Genomic DNA, 20,492 nt, shown 5'->3' on the forward strand with positions numbered 1-20,492 from the left:
TGTTTGTACGTTCTCCCTGTGACCGCAAGGGTTTTCTCCGGGTGCTCTGGTTTTCTCCCACATTCCAAAGACATAAAGGTTTTGGAGGTCAATTGGCTTTGGTAAAATTGTAAATTGTGCCTCGTGTGTAGGATAGTGCTAGTGTACGGGGTGATCGCTGGGCGGCACTGTATCTCTAAAGTCTAAAGAAAAGATTTTATTGAGCAGAACACACAAGATTGACAAGCAATCCAATCTACAATGAGGATGCCCTTGTTACAAACAGATCATAGTTCTGCATGGATAGAATTCTCAAAGAGGGGCTTTAATCCACACTCTATGATGATCGGTAGTGTCACTGCTTTTCCAAGAACACATGGGTTGGGTAGACTGGAAAGCTGCCCACTCACAATCAAACCCATCTCCAAGCAAGTGGCACCGTGAACCCTGCGGACAAGGGTCGAGCTGACACCACTGCACCAGGCTGCAGGTTTTCCCAGAGATATTCGGAGGGCAGGAGCAGACAAAGCCATCCCAGCTGGACGAGCAGACGCCACCATTCAAACAAGGGCTGAACTAGGTAAGCAGAAACAAAATCATTACAAAATTAAAAATTACGTCTCACAGATTCAATTTAAAGACACTGAATCCAACAGTTCAAAAATAGTGGGACTGCACAGTGGCAGAGTTGCAGCCTTACAGCACCAGAGACCCAGGTTCAATCCTGATAACGGGTGCTGTCAGTATGGAGTTTGTACGTTCTCCCTGTGTGTGGGGGGGTTTTCTCCAGGCACTCTGGTTTCCTCCAATATTCGACAGATAAGCAGGTTTGCAAGTTGTTCCTAATCTGCAGGATAGTGGGTGATCACTGGACGTAGCAGACTCAGTGGACCAAAGGACCCGTTTCCAAACTGTTTCTCTAAAAGTAAAGTGCTATATGAAGCGTGAAGTGTAGATGGAGTCAATGGAAGGGAGGCAGGGAATAGAGGGAAATGGATCATGAGCAGGTCGATGAGATCATTATCAAGTTTGGCATAAACATTGTGGCGGAAGGGCCGATTCCTGTGCTGTACTGTTCTCTGTTTGATGTAATAAGGATGTGAACTGCACTCTGTTTACTGTACCTGACAGGTATTGTTTCCAGCACAGCCACTTGTTATATTTACTAGTTTCCTGTTACTGTAAGACTCCCCGGAGACTGCAATGGGATAAAACTCAAGTCTCTTGTTGTTGATTTTTATATCCTGGATGCATCCTTCAAAGTAACTTGCGTCTTGGGCAAGTTCCATCTGATTTGGCAGGCCTCCAATCAAAGCCACATCACCAGCCTGCACTCTAACTGGGGGAATTGGAACATGTCCTACGACTCGACCCGACTCGACCAGCTTCAGTTGGTTTTGTTTTATCTCCACAGTTATTAGATAGATGTCGCCGTCGGTAATGGAGTGATGACTGGTGAGAGGTTGAGACGGAGGAGATTGGGCCACCACATGACCAGCGTCTAACTCCAGCTGTAGGTACGGAACACTACTATTCCTCAGCATCAGTAACAGACCGTTTGGTTTGCGGGAACGAACAAACATGGATATGTTCACTTCCTCTCCTGGATCGTCATCAATGGTAAACAAAGCGTAGCCTTTGGAACCTTCAGTGCCAAACCTACCCGCGATTAATTCTGTTAAAAAAAAACAAAAGGCAAATTAGATTACAACGGCATGTACAGAGTTGTGTGCATGAGGTACAGACCTTATGTACATTCTCATGTACAGAGTCACACTCGTCAAACAATAATTACTGTCACAATACAAATCAGACTAGCATTCTTGCTGAAAAAATATACATGAAGAGTTCTGAAGACCCAAAACATCACCCATTCCTTCTATCCAGATATGCTGCCTGTCCCGCTGAGTTACTCCAGCATTTTGCATCTTTCTACTTAAAGAGTTCCTGTATTAGAAAAATGTAAGTAAAATCCAACTGCATAACTAAGCGATGGGATAGATGCAGGTTTAACAAAACCAATGAAACCATAGCAACATCTGCTTTGCATTCTGTCTGACTTTTTTCTTGTTATTGTGATGAATGGGAGAGAATATGGGCCAAGGGTTTAAAACAGGCAGATGTTTCACTCTTGCTCATTTTGCCCATAGTCAATAGTTGAATCATCTGTAGGAATGAACTGCCGATGCTAGTTTATACCAAAGATAGACACAAAGTGCTGGAGTAACTCAGCGGGTCAGGCAGCATCTGTGTAAAGGAAGAGGTGACTTTTCTTCAAACGTCGTAACCCTTCTTCAAACTAAAAGGGGGTAACTGGAGGCAAGAAAAGGCCAGAACAAAACAGGGCCGGCAACAGAAAGCTGAATCATATTCCAACATATCATGCAGCAAACTAAACATGAGTTGCATCGCACCTGTTTAATTCAGATATCAATGTTAAAATGGAGATGCAAATAAAGGTTTTGCAAACTAGTATACTTACAGTAAAGGGACTGCACTGGCAAATGCAGTTTTAAATTCAAAATTATACATTTAAATTTTAAAATGTGAAACATTTCTAGCTGTGACTTGTAACCTGGTTTGTTTTTGTTAGAGTACACAGAGTGTCTAATTAACTCAGCGCATCTGCCGTTCTTTGTTTCTACTATTGGTGTTAACGTTTTGTCATTAATGCACTTCAGGGTTAATCTTGCAACACTGCCCCTGACGTTACAGAGGAAAACTGCTGAAATGAGAAGTCAGTCCCCAATATATGTGTACATACTAGACCTCTAGACTCACTGACTGTCAGATGCCCCCCACCTCTGTCACTCCACTCTGCTGTTGAACTCTAATGGTGGAACAGTGTGCTGGGAGATCCCAGCAATGTGCTAGCCTGGTGCCAGGGTATAAAACAGGAGGCTGATTCACTGTGAGGGAAGGAACTGCAGATGCTGGTTTAACCCGAAGATAGACACAAGAAGCTGGAGTAACTCAGAGGGTTGGACAGCATCTCTGGAGAGAAAGAATACGTAATGTTTCGGGTCGAGACCCTTCTTCAGACTGGGTCAGACTTCAGAAGGGTCTCAACCCCGAAACGTCACATGTACCTTTCCTCCAGAGATGCTGCCTGAGCCGCTGAGTTGCTCCAGCTTTTTGTGTCTACCTTCACCTGATTCACTGTTGTCCATTCAGCTCAGTGGTCATACTCAGCCTGGGAGTAAGGAGACAAGGGGAATGTGAAGAGACTTTTTTGAATTTCATATTAGTTACATATAATTTAATCAATTAAAAAATTGCCTAATTACATATTTAATTAATTTTAATTAAAAGTTTAAAGGCGACGTGCAGGTCAACTTTCTTTTTTTACACAGAGGGTGGTGAGTGCCTGGAATGTGCTGCCAGGGTTGGTGGTTGAGGCAGATGTGATAGCGGATTTTGCATAGGCATATGGATATGCAGGGAACACAGGATCATCTACAGGTAGATAAGAAATTATTTTGATATCATGTTCGGTACAGATATTATGGGCCGAAGGGCCTGTTCGTGTACTCTTCTATTAGTGTGTATATGAATTGGTCTAATTTTTCATTCACAATTTTGATTACTTGCGTTAACGATAACAGCTTTTAAATATTTTAGATTATACAAAACATGTTAAAACTTGTGATGGCTTCACCCTCAATGTGTACATTGGACATTTTCTCTGGAACTGTTACACTCCAATGCTGTAACACTATATATGGCTTGATTGCACTCATGTATAGTATTATCTGATTTGACTGGACAGCATGCCAACTAAAGCCTTTTATCTGCATCTTGGCACACGTGACAATAATAAACCTAAACCTAATCCAAAGTGAAGGTTCACGCTAGCTGTGCTTTCTTCCAAGACTGTTCGAGGGTTGGGACTGATTCACGTTGGGCTTCTCAGTAATGCAGCCAACATGCAGATCGCATCTTCAACCTTCAACACAAGGGCACCAAGATCAGCCCTCTGGTCGACTGCATCTAATTTCCCATTGAGTTTTTCTTGTCTTTCGACTTTAGTGATACGGCGCGGAAACAGGCCCTTCGGCCCACTGAGTCCGCGCCGATCACCCCGTACACTGGTTCTATCCTAAACACTAGGGACAATTTACAATTTACAGATGCCAATCAACCTATAAACCTTCACATCTTTGGATCGTGGGAGGAAACCGGAGCACCCAGAGGAAACCCACACGGTCACAGGGAAAACATGTAAAGTCCGTACAGATAGCACCTGTAGTCAGGATTGAACCAGAGTCTCTGGTGCTGCGAGGCAGCAACTCTACCGCTGCACCACTGTGCCCGCCCAAAGCTGGCCCAAATTTTCAAAGTTATTTGAACTACCTTGCAGTACGGGAGTCAGAGGTTATGGGGAGAAGGCAGAAGAATGTGGTTAGGAGAGATAGATCAGCCATGATTGAATGGCGGAGTAGACTTGATGGGCCAAATGACCTAATTCTACTCCTATCACTTATGACCTTATGATCTACTTACCTTCAGAACAGTTCAATCCGACGTATGGGCGGAAACAATCACAGCGGTAATTTATCAACAAATCGACACATTGGCCCCTGCTTTGGCACGGATCCGTCTGGCATGGATCACTCTCGCTGCAACCAGGCTGCACATTCAGGGCCGCCTCAGCCGGGAGAGCGCCCAGCTCTAGCACATTCCATTCCACTGTCACGTCCTGAAGGCAGCCGATAAAATGTGGCCAAGTCTGGGGCTGGGTGGCTCCTGGATCATCTCCATGGACATCCAGCGTGCCACCAAAGGATGTGTTTTCAAATGCAGAGGAAAGTTGCCCAATCTCCATCTCTAGAGGCTTCAGGACCATGCATTCTCCAGCACAGGAACTATCCAGCAGTTTGACAGCAAAATGACTGCTGAGTGTCACTTGCACAGTGTGCCACTCCCCATCGCTCACGTCCTTGAAGATCTCAAGGGTTGCAAGTGGCTGATTCCTTACTTGCAGCAACGCTGATAAATGCCCATCGACTACTTCCAATTTCATGAATGTTTCTCTGTTCCCCCGGTGGAAAATGACTGCATTGGACAGCATGGTTCTACACCTTAGGAATACGCGATAGGGAGGTGTGTTTGCCGCGGACTCATTTTTCCCGGTAATTGATGTTTTAAAACGAAGATAGCCGCTGACAGCAAAAGAGAAGGTTGTCGACAGTTGACAGTTCGTGCCAGTGTAGCCGTTCGCACAGAGGCAGCGATGTCTGGGTTGTGTATCCAGCAGGTAAGGGATGCATGTTGCTTTGTTCAGGCATTCGTGGCTCTCACAGCCAGTCAGAATATCTGTGCAGTTCTGGCCTCCAAATAACACCCCTTGTTCGCTTCCTGCTGGGCAGTGGCAGATGTATCCCTCCTGCATATTCTGGCACGTTCCTCCATTCCGACAAGGATTCCAGTCGCACTCGCCAACATCTATCTCACAGTGGGAACCTTGAAAAGGAAGGGAATATACGTCGAGTTTAGTTTAGTTTGTTGTCACATGTACCGAGGTACAGTGAAAAGCTTTTGTTGTGTTTGCTCTTCTGACAGGTAACGAGTGAAAACCTTTGGAGAAACAAGGAACTGCAGAAGCTGGTTTACTAAACAAAAAGGGCACAGTGCTGGAGTAACTCGAGGGGGTCAGGCAGCATCTCTGGAGAATATAGATAGGTGATGTTTCAGGACCCTTCTTCAGACTGGTTAGGTTTAGATTGTCTCTAAGACATTTGTGCATTGTGGATACAGACACAAGTTTGTTGAATTCATTAGTGACATCACACTGTAAAGTTACTTCCTTTCGTCTCCTTTAGTAATGTTGTAAAGACAATTGGACAGGCACGTGGATAGTAAAGGCTTAGAGGATATGGGCCAAATATAGGCATTTAGGTTGGCATGGATGAGTTGGGTCGAAGGGCCTGTTTCTGTGTTGTTTAACTTTATAGAGTCAGATAGTTGTCAAAGGGTTATGCAGCATGAAATCAGCCCATCAAATTCCCGCCATCAAACGCCCATTTACACCAACCCATTGATTTCTCCGACACGTGGGGTGATTTACAGAGGAAATTAACCTGCGTGTCTTTGGGATGAGAGAGGAAATTGAAGCTCTTGTAGGAACAGCCACATTCGTACAGGGAGAATGGGTAAGGCTGAGATAGAGAGATTTTTTCCTCGAGAGGGGAGTGAGGGCTTAAAGATGAGCCAAGGCCTAGATCAGCCATGATGAAGAGAGTAGACTCCAGGGACAATGGCTGCCTCCAGCTTTACTTCACTCCTCCTCTTCTCTCCTTATCTGTCACCCCTTTGTCTCCTTTTCAATGCAATGTTGTTACTTATTCCACATCTTCCAATCCATCCATCACTTGGCAAACGTTGTCCAAACTCCCTCCCTCCCTCCACCTCCCCCTTTCATATATTATTGCACAAATCAGAATATCAGAAATAAGAAGAGGAGCACAAGGAACTGCAGATGCTGGAATCTTGAGCAAAGCCAAAGTGCTGGAGGAACTCAGCCGGGCAGCATCTGTGAAGGGAATGGACAGATGATGTTTCAGGTCGGAACATCGGACTTATAACAGCGTCTGAAGAAGGATCTCAACCTGAAATGTGGTCTAGCAATTCCTTCCTTCCACAGATGCTGTCTGCCCTGCTGAGTTCCTCCAGCACCTTGGTGTTTTAGTCATTAGGGTTAGTACTTTTCTTCAAATTATAACACTCTATGTACTGTTTAAGAAGGAACTGCAGATGCTGGAAAATCGAAGGTAGACAAAAATGCTGGTGAAACTCAGCAGTTGAGGCAGTATCCATGGAGCGAAGGAAATAGGCGACGTTTCGGGTCATAGAAAACATAGAAACATAGAAAATAGGTGCAGGAGTAGGCCATTCGGCCCTTCGAGCCTGCACCGCCATTCGATATGATCATGGCTGATCATCCAACTCAGTATCCTGTACCTGCCTTCTCTCCATACCCCCTGATCCCTTTAGCCACAAGGGCCACATCTAACTCCTTCTTAAATATAACCAATGAACTGGCCTCAACTACCTTCTGTGGCAGAGAATTCCACAGATTCACCACTCTCTGTGTAAAAAATGATTTTCTCATCTCGGTCCTAAAAGACTTCCCTCTTATCCTTAAACTGTGACCCCTAGTTCTGGACTTCCCCAACATCAGGAATAATCTTCCTGCATCTAGCCTGTCCAACCTCTTAAGAATTTTGTACGTTTCTATAAGATCCCCCCTCAGTCTTCTGAATTCCAGCGTGTACAAGCCGAGTCTATCCAGTCTTTCTTCATATGAAAGTCCTGCCATCCCAGGAATCAGTCTGGTGAACCTTCTCTGTACTCCCTCTATGGCAAGAATGTCTTTCCTCAGATTAGGAGACCAAAACTGTACCTATTTTCTATGTTTCTATGTTTCTATAAGGACCAGGACATCCGATTCAAAAATACCCTGTCAGTCTGCTGTGCTGACAAAGTTGTCGTGAATTTCCCGTAAATTGCTGCATTTCTTGTATTCTTGTAAGAAGCTGGAAAACACTCCTGTCAACTAAAAACAAGACCCTTCTTCAGACTCTGTTTACTGTTCATTACAAATGTCTCCCACTGATCAATGTATAAATACACAAATAGAAAGTAGTTCAAGTTCAAGTTCACGTGAGTTCAAGTTCAAATTCAAGTGAATAAATGTGCTGCGTTCCCTAAAAGTTATTTCATTACAAGTAGCCAATTGTTTTATAACCCTCCATATTAAAGTATTTGGTTTCCTTCCACACTCTAAAGACATACAGATTTGCAGGTTAATTGGCTTGATATAAATGCAAATTGTCCCTAGTGTGTGTTAGGATAGTGTTAATGTGCGGGGATTGCTGGTCGGTGCGGACTTAAAATTCAAAATTCATTAAGAGTCCCCTGTTCCTTTAACATACAACATTAAAATGTTACTATTGCAATAAACTCATCAGAGGCATACTTAACAAAATACCAATTATACATATTCGAAAATATATCTAATAACCAGCATCTGCAGTTCCTTGATACTACGGCAATTATTCACAATGACACGCCCACCTCTTTCTCCCAAGTATTAAAGTAATATAACAACTCCAGGCTAATGCATTTACCTTTAAAGAATATTCTACTTAAAAATATTTACCTGTGATGACCAACATAAAGACGGATGCTTTAAGAACGGATAACACCATTGCTCCAAGTGGGATTTAAAAGGGTCTGCACCAGAACTCTTTTTTAAAAAAAGCTCTTTAAATGATCTACAGGCTGATGTCACCTCAACCCCTGCCGAGTGTTGTTCATCTGTCTTCGTCCACTTGTTCACTAACTGTACACATCGTTCCTTCCTCTGTTATGATTACCGATTTAATTTACCAGGCAATTCTTTGCAAACCAGGTCAGCAAAACAGAGCTTAAGAATTAGCCCTCTCCTTGCTTCCAAGGTGCCCTGCTGTGCCCCAGTAATGCTTCTCCTCACCACTAACAGCTAAAGTCACTGACAAAAACAAGTGAAATATTAGGTTGCAATTGCTGTAAAAATACGTTGCTGGAGAGGTTTCAAAATGTTGTTCCTCCAGAAGTGCATCTTAGATTAAAGGCTATTTATTACCATAATCAGATTAGGTGATGTCATAGATTTTCTCAGTCGTGTTAGGGTTACTTTTGTAGGACATTGAACAGCACAGGAACAGGCCCACACTGTCTGTGCTGGACAAAATGCCAAGTCAAACTAATCACTGCCTGCACATGATCCATATCTCCCCCTCCCCTGCATATTCCCATATAGATATATATAATATCCATATGTGTAGGAAGGATCTGCAGACGCAGGTTTAAACCGAAGATAGACACAAAAAGCTGGAGTAACTCAGCGGGACAGGCAGCATCTCTGGAGAGAAGAAACGGGTGACGTTTCGGGTCGAGACCCTTCTTCAGACCAGTCTCGACCCGAAATGTCACCTAAACGTTTAGGTTACCTGTGAATCCACGCCGGCATTTACAGATGTAGCCGGAAGCACGCTCAGAGCTGGAGACTGCAGGCACGTCGATGGCATTTCCATACACCTTCAGCCAGGTGAGTTCCACACACTGCCCCCCGTGTAGACATGGATTGCTGCTACACTCCTGGATAGTCGTCTCACACTGTGGCCCCGTGAAACCTGGAGGAAATGTTCACATAGATAAGATCCACCTTCACAATCTGGACAGCACAATGGCACAAATGAAAATTAAATCAACCTTCCAGATTCACGGACAGTTTCTACCCAGCTGTGAACCGTCCTGTCACCAACTAGAGAACAGTCCTGTCTTCCCATCTACCTCATTGGAGACCTTTGAACTGTCTGTAATTGGACTTTATCTTGCACTATACCACCCCGTTGGATTGCAACCTTGTCGTGGTCGGGGAGCTGGTGTGTCTCAGTGACCCCTAGAGCTATGCCAGCGGGAGATTCATCTCATGTTAGGGTCTCCCATGCTGGACAGGTCGAAGGGTAGATTCGTGACGAAGAGCGATCCACTGGTCCTCCAGGTTAGGGGTTGAGCACAGGGCTGACAACCCTGTCTCGTAAAACAAATATGTTACGGAAACAGCAACTGAAGGAATCAACACTACTGGGCGGGATGGACTTCCAGGGCTCTCGACAGATGCTAGGATGAATGTCAATGGTGCTACGAATGTATGGGATCCCACAGCATATGGTCGGAGTCATTAAGAACTGGATTGGCCATGTACTGAGAAGGGAACTAAACAGCATCCCAAGAATAGCCTTGCACTGGACACCGGTAGGGAAAGGGAAAGGGGGGAGACCCAAAACCACCTGGCGTCGAACTGTAGAGGAGGAAATGAAAACAATGGATCTGACCTGGGGAAGTGTCCAGAAGCTAGCCCAGAACACACAGGTGTGGAGGACCTTTGTTGCTGTCCTACATGCCAGGAGGCATAATAGGCAGTAAGTAAGTTGCACTAAACCTTAATTCCCTGTAGCCTGTATCTGTACACAGTGGACGGTTCAATTGTAATCATGTATCGGCTTTCCGCTGACTGGATAGCATGCACCAAAAAAGCTTTTCCATCTACCTCCATACCTGTGACAATAATAAACTAAACTAAACTAACAGGATAAACACTCTCCCCAGGAGAGTCTTGGAGAGGGAGCGCAGTGATGGGAGGGTTGAGAACACGACAAACTCCTAAACTAAAGTCTACTGTTTCCAAATTCCTTGAACTGAACTAGTTGAAGTAGAAATTAGTAAATGAAGTACAGGGGAGGACATGGGCCCCATATCCGAGGAAGGATATGCTGGTGTTGGAGAGGGTTCAGGGGAGGTTTAAGAGAATGATCCCAGGAATGATTGGGTTAACAGATGAATATATTCAGGTCCTGCTTTATTCATTCACTCATTCACTCTCTCCTCTGTCTTCTTTCCAGTTTTTTTCCTAGGGCTGTACAGCATGGAAAAAGTCCCTTGGTCTGGGCTAGTCCCATTTGCCTGCATTTGGCCCATATCCCTCTAAACCCTTCCCTTCCCATCCTTGTTTCTGTACAAATTTGTTTAAAAATCGTAACAGATACAGAATAGTATCTGCTTCTGTAGCTTCCTCTGGCAACCTATTCCAGATATAGACCTCCCGTTAAGTGAATAGGTTGCCCCAGGTATCTCTTCAATCTTCCCCCTCCCACCTTAAGCCCATGCCCACTAGTATTACAATCCCCTAACCTGGGAAAATGACAGTGAACGCTCACTTTATTCGTGCCCTCCGTGATCTTGTACACCTCAATAAATTCACCCTCAGCCTCCGACGCTCCAAAGAATAAAGGTTGCAGCCCATCCATCATCTCCCTACAACTCAAGTTTGCAAGGCCATTCTTTGATTCCCCATGATTTGTACTCGAGTCTTTCCTTTCCCCTACCCTCTCCCTCCCACGATAGACACAGTGCTGGAGTAACTCAACGGGTCAGGCAACATCTCTGGAGAAAAGGGACGGACCGTTCTTCAGACTGGCCCGCTGAATTACACCAACACTTTGTGTCTATCTTTGGTATAAGCCAGCATCTGTAGTTCCTTCCTACACTCTCCTTCCCCGCCTTAGTTTGTCGATCCACCCACCCTATTCATGTCAAATTGCAGAATATCTCAATCAGCAAGATAGACCGACAATCAGATGAGAGGAAGGTAGGTACCACCACCTGATCTTGCCCTGGGTTACTACAATGGTCTCTGACAATTGTAGTCCACTAGGCTGCTTTTCCAGTTTGGACTCAAGAAGAAGGGTCTCGACCCAAAACGTCACCTATTCCTTTTCTCCAGAGATGCTGCCTGACCCGCTGAGTTACTCCAACTTTTTGTATGAAATATATTTTTGAAGTTTATTTTTAAAAGGTTGCAGCATTACTAGAAACGTGTGACAGTGATACTGCCTTTCAATTATTCACCTCAAAAGCACTATTCTGTAACTTTTAACTGCATTTTCTCTGTAATTGTAACACTTTTTGTTCCACACTCTTGTATTTTTCTCTTTGCACTTCCTGTAGTGTTTGTGTATTTCTTGATTGTGTGTCTCTTCCAGTTTCTTCCCCTCCCTCCTCCACTACAATCAGTATCAATACAAGTAGGGTCTCGACCCACAATGGCACCTATCCATGTTCTCCAGAGATGCTGCCTGACCCGCTGAGTTACTCCAGCACTCTGTGTCTGACTGAATAGCACACAAGCAAACCTTTTTCACTGCATCCTGGTACATGTAGCATTAATAAACCATAATCCCACCTATTCTTTGACAGTCTAAGCTAAGGAAAAATGATTAATGGCACTCACTAATATTTTCATTCAGACAACTGATTGATATTACATTGAACATGCACAATAAGACATGTGAAAAAGGTGGGAAACATAAATATATATATATATATATATATATATGGCCATAACTTCCCCAAATTAGAGAAATTAAGATTATACACGTGTAATAAATGTTTATTAGCTTAATACGACTGTTGATATTTCTAACATTGTAATATCGAGTGCTTTGTACAGAATGTAAAAACACAAACCTGGCAGGCAGTGACAAGTGTAATTCCCAGCAATGTCCTGGCAGGTGGCGGCGTTGAGGCAGGGATGTGAAAGACAGCCTGGGACATGGATGTCACAGTGCAGACCTGTGTAACCGCTGTCTACACACCCGCACCTGTACCTGGTATCAGCAAACAAAAGGCAGCCTGCATTTAAATATTATTTATAATCGGTGATCTCTGAGAATAATGAGCAAACCAACTGTCTTGAGGCAAAATGATATTCATTATTAGAATTAAGGATTGCAATATTGTACATTATCTACTCTAGAGGACTGAAACCTTCCCATATGACTCAATGACCACCACTACAATTTACAGTGGCCACTTAACCCAACATCTTTGGCAGTGCGAGGAAACAAGAGCACCTGGTGGAAACCTTTGCAGGGAGATGTTCAGCAACGTACAATTAATGATTCTACTTTATACTTTGTGTGTCATAGTAAGTTTAGTTGTTTGAGGAAAAACATTTTATCGGTCTAATTCAACCAGTTCTCGTATCCCCTGGAAAGTGCTGATAATCGCCGCAGATTATTACAGAAACAGTCGCAGTGGGAAGATGCCTCTGAAACGTATGCCTCTTAGAGTCATACAGCACGGAAACAGGCCCTTCGGCCCAACTCGTCCATGCCGACCAAGGTGCACCATCTTCGCTAGTCCCATATCCCGCTGAACCTTTCCTCTCAATATACCTATCCAAACATTAATGTATCTGCCTCACCTACCTCCTCTGGCAGCTCATTCCATTTACCCACAGCCCTCAAAAGTTGCCAGGTTCCCATTGAATCTTGCCCCTCTCACAGATGGCACAATGGGCTAAGTGTTCGGCTGGCAACCGGAAGGTAGCCGGTTCGAATCCCGCTTGGAGTGCATACTGTCGTTGTGTCCTTGGGCAAGACACTTCACCCACCTTTGCCTGTGTGTGAATGTGTGTGAGTGATTGGTGGTGGTCGGAGGGGCCGTAGGCGCAGATTGGCAGCCACGCTTCCGTCAGTCTGCCCCAGGGCAGCTGTGGCTACAGAAGTAGCTTACCACCACCGAGTGTGATTGAGGAGTGAATGAATAATGCGATGTAAAGCGCCTTGAGTATTAGAAAGGCGCTATATAAATCCCATCCATTATTATTATTATTATTAAACTATGTCCTCTCGTTTTTGATTCCGCTATCCCAGGTAAAAGACTCTGTGCAATGATGCTATCTATTCCTCTCATGATTTTTTTTATACATCTCTATAAGATCACCCAAGGTAGACAAAAATCTGGAGTAACTCAGCGGGTCAAACAGCATATCTGGAGAAAAGGAATAGCTGATGTTTCGGGTTGAGGCCCTTCTTCAGACTGAGTTGGAGAAAGTTAGACGAGAGATATAGATGGTGATGTGGAGAGATTTAGAACAAATGAATGAAACATATGCCGAAAAGTAACAACGATAAAAGATAGAGGCCATTTAGCACGAGTATAGACATTGAGACCCAAGCTGTCGACTTTGAAGCTGATACGACTTGGGTGGGGGAGGGATGGAGAGAGAGGGAATGCAAGGGTTACCTGAAGTTAGAGAAATCACTTTTCATACTGCTGGGCTGTAAGCAAAATATCAAGTGCTGTTCCTCCAATTTGCGTTTAGCCTCACTGAAAATGGAGGAGGCCTAGGACAGAAAGGACATTGTGGGAATGGGAAGGGGAATCAAAGGGGAATTTTGCAAGAGGGAGATCCCTCATCCTCCTGTGCTCCAAGGAATAAAGTCCGAGCCTGCCCAACCACTCCCTATAGGGGGGTTGCACGTAAGGTCATCGGGTCAAAGGGCGTGACGCACGGAGCAGCTCAATCCATGTGGAGGACATGGCAGCCTACGGCATCCACTGTTGAAACGCGTACTTTCTTACCTGTTAAAAACCGCCGAAATGGTCAATTTTTGCGCGGTAAATAATTGTGGAACTCAGGGTAAGCGTGAGAGACATTTATCCTACTTCAGAATTCCAAAAGTGAAGAGAAATTATGGTAGAGAGAAGCGACAGCTGAAGGGACAACAACAGCTAAAGTGATTGGCGAACATTGGCCGTACAGATATCAAGATTGAAAATATTGGGAATTGTCGCTTTTGCTCACTGCATTTCATTAACAGTAAGGCATTATTTGTGTTTTTTCTTGATTCCTTTGGTATCTAAAAAGTTTCAGAAATGATAAAACTGGCTGTAATTTTTTTTTTAATCGCCCATGGTTCTCAAGTGCGTTTTTACATGCAAAAAATTTATCATTTAAAAAATCGCAAACCATACATGGGTTTTGAATTACATTTTACTCAGATGCAAGGCAAGGAATGGCATAATTGTTAGCAGTTAATTGGACATAATCACCATCAGCAAATTGACAATATCTTTGAAAGGGAGTGGGTGTTTAAGTTGTCAGGACATTTTATTATTTGCCAAAATATCCATCTCAATAGCTTAATGATAGAAAACTTAATTTTCCACACACTAAAAGTGTGGAGATTTTTTTAATGATAGATTTAGCTGATTTATTCAGCTGATTTATTTTAGCTGATAAATTTAGCCTTTCAACAATTATTTACAGTGCAAAAATTGACCATTTTGGCGGTTTTTATCAGGTAGGAAAGTGCGCGTTTCGTGTATTAACAGTGTATGCCGTGGGCTGCCATGTCCTCCACATGGATTGAGCAGCTCCGTGCGTCACGCCGTTTCACCCGATGACCTTACGTGCAACCCCCCTATAGCTTGGGCCCTCGAGGACTAGCAACATCCTCTTAAGGGCCTCTTAGAGGCAATCTGAAAAAGGGTCTCGACCCAAAATCTCACCTATTCCTTCTCTCCAGAGATGCTGCCTGACCCGCCGAGTTACTCCAGCCCTCTGTGCCTAACATCCTCTTATCATCAGTTCACTGCTGCTCTCGAATCACAGGCTGATGTCTCCGTGACTTTGCCAGTATTATAACTTACCCATTGGCTTCATCAATGCACTTCCCTCCATTCTGACAGGGGCGGCTCACACATTCGTCGAGGTCTGTTTCACAGATGCTGCCCATGTACCCTGGAGCACAACTGCAGGTGTAGCCTGCAAAGTCATCCTGGCAGTGGCCCCCGTTCAAGCAAGGCTGCGACAAGCATTCATCGATTTCCACTTCACAATCAGTGCCTACAAAGTACAACACAATACATTAGGGTTAGGGTTATTTATTTTAAAATCAGAATCAACCTATTGGCCAACTCTGCCACATGGAAGGAATTTGATTTGGTGCTTTGCTCGCACGTGGTCAAAACACAATGTACAGCAGACAATTAAAAAAAAACATTGTATTAAATAATGTAAAAATAAAGTGCAAGAGTAAAAAGGGGCAGCTTTGTTCTATATTGCACATGTAGATATCTAGAGTGAACTTGGAGAGTTTGTCAGTGTTTGGCTTACAGACCAGCATGCAGTGGTGTAGAGCGGCTGTTATTCACGTAAATTAGTTTTTGTTCATTGTCACATGTAGCGAGGTGCAGTGAAAAGCTTTTGTTGCGTGCTAACCGGTCAACACAAAGGCAATACATGATTACAATCGAGCCATCCACAATGTACAGGTACAGGGTATAACATTTAGTGCAATATAAAGTACAGTAAAGTCCTATTAAAGATAGCCCGAGGGTCTCCAATGAGGTAGATATTAGTTCAGGGTCACTCTCTAGTTTGTGATAGGATGGTTCAGTTGCCTGATACAGCTGGGAAGGAACTGTCACATGAAATGAGATACAGGGAAAAGCTTTGTGTTGCATGCTGTCCAAATATCTAAGATAATCCTCCACATGAATACAAGAAGTCCAACAATATATAGAGCAAAGGGGTGGGAGATTACCACCTTCACGTGGTCCGCATTGTTTTGACGAATGCAATCAACCTGGCGTCCACAATCAAATAAGATCAAATAGAACAAGTTGCCCTACAACTTTAGGCTGTGCACGCCATACGCAAGAAGAAGAAGTAGATGTTTTTCACACAGAGAGTGTTGAATCTGTGAAATTCTCTGCCACAGAAGGTAGTTGAGGCCAGTTCATTGGCTATATTTAAGAGGGAGTTAGATGTGGCCCTTGTGGCTAAAGGGATCAGGGGGTATGGAGAGAAGGCAGGTACAGGATACTGAGTTGGATGACCAGCCATGATCACATTGAATGGCAGTGCAGGCTCGAAGGGCCGAATGGCCTACTCCTGCATCTATTTTCTATGTTTCTATAGAGCAATGATAGAGCAAAGGAGAGGATACAGAGCACAAAGTACAGTTTAGCTCAGTTTGGAGAGATAGAGCATGTAAACAGGTCCTTTGGGCAATTGAGTCCACACCGACCATCAATCACTAGTTCTGTTTATCCCACTTTCACATCCACTCCCCGCACATTATGGCCGTTTTTAGGAGGGCAATTAGCCTACAAACCCACTTGTCTTTGGGCTCTTTGGGATGTGGGAGTCAAACGGAGCACCCGGGGGAAACCTGTGTGGTCCAAGGATGAATGCTGTAAACTCCACCCACAGACAGCAGCCAAGCTCAGGATCGAACCTGTGTCAGTGGTGCTGTGAGGCAGCAGCTCTATCCACTACACTACTGTGCTGCTAGTCCCTGCCAACATAGCAGAGCATCCAAAACAAAACAAAATCAACGCTGAAGCTTTTACCTGTCAGACCAGGTGGGCAGAGGCAGAGGTACTTGTCGATTTTGTTCAGGCAGGTGGATTCGTTCCTGCAGGGTTCCGAGGCGCACTCATCCACTTCGATCTCACACAGCCCGCCCTGGTAACCGGGCACACAGAAGCAGGAAAAGCTGCCGGGCTTGTCCCGACACACAGCACCGTTCTGGCACGGGTTTGGCGCACACCCACCCAGGTGGGCTCCACAGTCGGTGCCTGTGAAGCCCGGCGGGCAGACGCAACTGTAACCAGTGCCATCGTCCACGCACGTGGCGCCGTTCAAGCAGGGGAGGCTGGCGCATCTGCCGGCGTGGGTCTCGCAGTCGGCTCCTGTCCGACCGGGCGGGCAGTGGCAGGTGAAGGCAGGCGTGCCCAAGGTGTTGCTCCTGCAAGTGGCGCCGTGCCGGCAGGGGCTCGACGCGCAAGCGTCCAGCAGCTCGTCGCAGTCCTTCCCCGTGAACGCCACGGGCACCCGGGGACAGTGGCACAGGTAGCCATGCAGCACACTCTCACATGCTGCATTGTTCCGGCAGGGGCTGGACAGGCATTTGTTCACAGCCGCACCAAAGCACCAACCTAGAGAAGTGGGCAAAGAACACACTGAGTTAATCTGCAAATAGGATCACAACTCACAGGGGGAGGGGCGGGAGGTGGGGGGAAGCACAGTGGCACAACGGGAGAGTTTTAGAGATACAGCACGGAAACAGGCCATCGAGTCCACGCCGATCAGCGATCACCCCGCACTATCCTACACGCTAGGGACAATTCACAGTGGGCCAATTCACCTACAAACCCATACGTTTTGAGGATGTGGGAGGGAAACCGGAGCACCCGGAGAAAATGCACGCAGTCACAGGGAGAACGTGCAAACTCCGTACAGACAGCACCCGTAATCAGGATCGAACCCGGGTCTCTGGTACTGTAAGGCAGCAACTCTACTGATGCGTCATTGTATCATTCTGTGCAGTTGCTTCCTTACAGCGCCAGAGACACGGGTTCAATCCTGACCACGGGTGCTGTCTGTGCGGAGTTTGTACGTTCGCCCTTTGGCCGGGTGGGTTTTCTCTGGGTGCTCTAGTTTCCTCCCACATTCCAAAGACGTGCAGGTTTGTAGGTTAATTGGCTTCTGTACATTGCTTCTAGTGTGTAGGATGTGAAACTGAAATAACATAGAACTAGTGTATGGCTGATCGTTGGCTGGCGTGAACTCGGTGGGCCGAAGGGCCTGTTTCCATGCTGTATCTCTAACCTAAACTAAAGAAAGGAGAATCAAGAACCAGAGGACATGGGTTTAACATGAGAGAGGAAAGAATCTGAGGGGCAACTTTTCCTACGCAGAGGGTGATGGGTATATGGAAGGAGGTAGATGAGGCAGGTACAACATCATTTAAAAGGGACATGTACATGGATAGAATAGGTTTGGAGGGACTATGGACCAAATACAGCACAGCGTAGATAGGGCATCATGGTTGGCATGAACGGGGTGGGCCGAAGGGCCGGTTTTGTGCTGTATTTGTGCTAACAGGATGCTCACTTTAGTTTTCTTAGAGAAGGCAGAAAAATGGGGCCGAGGAGGGAAAAATACATCATCCATGATCGAATGGCAGAGCAGACACGATGGGCCAAATGGCTAATTCTGCTCCTATGTCTTATGGTCCTATCCTTCCAGTGAACTTGAAGAATTGTGTGGAGACAGTGTTGTTGGTATCTTGATGCGCCTGCTGTTTATAGTTATGTCTCAGAGGGGCATAGGAGAGCTATAGTCCTATGGCATTGGAACAACCAATACAATACAATATAATAATATATTATTAGCCAAGTAATTTTTGCAACATACGAGGAATTTCATTTGCCAAGTCAGTCATACAAATATATAGCAACAGAACACACAAAATACATTTTAACATAAACATCCACCACAGTGACTCCTCCACATTCCTCACTGTGATGGAAGGCAAAAAAAAATCCAATCCCTTCCCTTCTTTGTCCTCCAGTGGTCGGGGACCTCTAACCTTCTGTTATGGGGACAATCTAACTTCCGCAGCCGTCGGCGAGCTTTCCTCTTCGGGACGATCGGGCCCTGCATTGAGAGGGGAATCTCAGCTCCTCCGCACCATGTGATCTACCCCGGGTTGGGGTTAATCGAACATCGTGCGGTTCTGGAGCTTCCCGGGATTCCCGAGTCTGTGAGCCCTTGATGTTAAAGTCCGCAGGCCGTGGTCGGTGCGGTGATCCCAGGCAAGGAATCGGCTCCACGTAAGTCCACGTTCCACGGTGGGGCTCAAAGTCAGTCCCGAGAGAGGCCTCCGGCTCCATGACGTTAGACCGCAGAGCGACCGGAGATACGACCAGGAAAACAATCGCATCTCCGGCAGGGTAATCTGGAACAAGGACTGCCGTTGCATAGAGGGTTGTAAAGCTAACTGCTGCATAAAACCTACGTGTCTTTAGTCAAGACAGGAGGTCTCTATCACAGAGAACAGGCTTTGGTGCACATTTTGATCAGTACAGTCACTTACACAATCAGAATCAAAGAATACTTGGACAGCAGCCAGCAGAATGAAAGATTCCTTCAATTCTCCTGTGCAATAGGGATTCCCAGCTTGCAGGGCTTTATGGACTAAACTCAAGTGATCATGTATGCCAAAAGCCAGTAACAGTTCTGTTCCTCAAGAGAAATAGCGTTTGACATTAGATATACAGCATGGAAACAGGCCCTACAGCAAAGTGAGTGCGCTGACCAGCGATCCCCCCGTACACTGGCATTATCTTACACACCAGGGACAATTTACAGAAGCCAATTAACCAACAAGCCTGCCCATCTATGGAATGTGTTAGGAAACCAGAGCACCTGGAGGAAACCCTTGAGGTCACGGGGAAAACGTACAAACTCCACACCCAGACAGCGCCTGTAGTCAGGAACGAACACGGGTCTCTGGCGCTGTAAGGCAGCAACTGTACCGCTGCGCCACTGTGCAGACAGCTCTGACTGTCTACCCGAACTATGCTTCATGATTTCTATCAGGCATCCCTGCAACCTCCAGACGACAGATCGTCTCCCCTGAATACTGAAGGAGGTGTGTTCTTGTTGTGATGAGATGAGCTGAGAGCTCACTTCAGAAGCAGGCATTGAGCGATAGTTTGAAAGCAGAAGTCCTGGCATGTTTGAGGCAGTGTCATGTGGCATGCCAATAGAAAATTAGAAGAAGAATAGATAGCGTACATAGTCAGAACCTTTTACCCCCACAGTGAAAATGGCAAGGACTAGAGGACATAGATTTAAGGTGAGAGAGGCAAAGTTTAAAGGAGAAGCACTGGGCGAGTTTTGTTTTTGAACAGAGGGTGGTGGGTGCCTGGGCACATTGCCGGGTGGTGGTGGGCACATAGATATTCAGGGAATAGAGGGATATGGATTATGTGCAGGCAGATAAGAATAAGAAGATAGACACAAAATTCTAGAGTAACTCAGCGGGACAGGCAGCAACTCCGGTGAGAAGGAACGGGCGACGTTTCGGGACGTTTCAGACTGATGAAGGGTCTCGAACCAAAATGTCGCCTGTTCCTTCTCTCTGGAGATGCTGCCTGTCCCGCTGAGTTACTCTGGCATTTTGTGTCTATCTTCCATTTAAACCACCATCTGCAGTTCCTTCCTACACTGATGAGAATGAGTCTTGGCATCATATTTGGCACAGACATTGTGGACGAAGGGCCTGTTCCTGTGCTGTATTGTACTATGTTCTACATTCTTT

The 20,492-nt window shown here is 45.4% G+C and overlaps 1 protein-coding gene across 1 annotated transcript in view; it reads right to left on the minus strand.

Annotated features, from left to right (window-relative positions):
* Positions 1-19,873, minus strand: part of crb1 (crumbs cell polarity complex component 1) — a 58,473-nt gene extending 38,600 nt beyond the window's left edge. The window contains exons 1-8 of the mRNA XM_033029129.1: positions 19,741-19,873; positions 16,732-17,319; positions 15,025-15,220; positions 12,052-12,191; positions 8,973-9,155; positions 4,483-5,442; positions 1,104-1,654; positions 390-555 (exon numbers count right to left, since the gene is read on the minus strand). Coding sequence (XP_032885020.1) covers positions 390-555; positions 1,104-1,654; positions 4,483-5,442; positions 8,973-9,155; positions 12,052-12,191; positions 15,025-15,220; positions 16,732-17,319; positions 19,741-19,873 — 2,917 coding nt within the window. The remainder of the gene's footprint in view (positions 1-389; positions 556-1,103; positions 1,655-4,482; positions 5,443-8,972; positions 9,156-12,051; positions 12,192-15,024; positions 15,221-16,731; positions 17,320-19,740) is intronic.
* Positions 19,874-20,492: the final 619 nt, after the last annotated feature.

This window comes from Amblyraja radiata, chromosome 10 (genome assembly GCF_010909765.2).
Source record: "Amblyraja radiata isolate CabotCenter1 chromosome 10, sAmbRad1.1.pri, whole genome shotgun sequence".
In the NCBI taxonomy this organism is placed as follows: Eukaryota; Metazoa; Chordata; class Chondrichthyes; order Rajiformes; family Rajidae; genus Amblyraja; species Amblyraja radiata.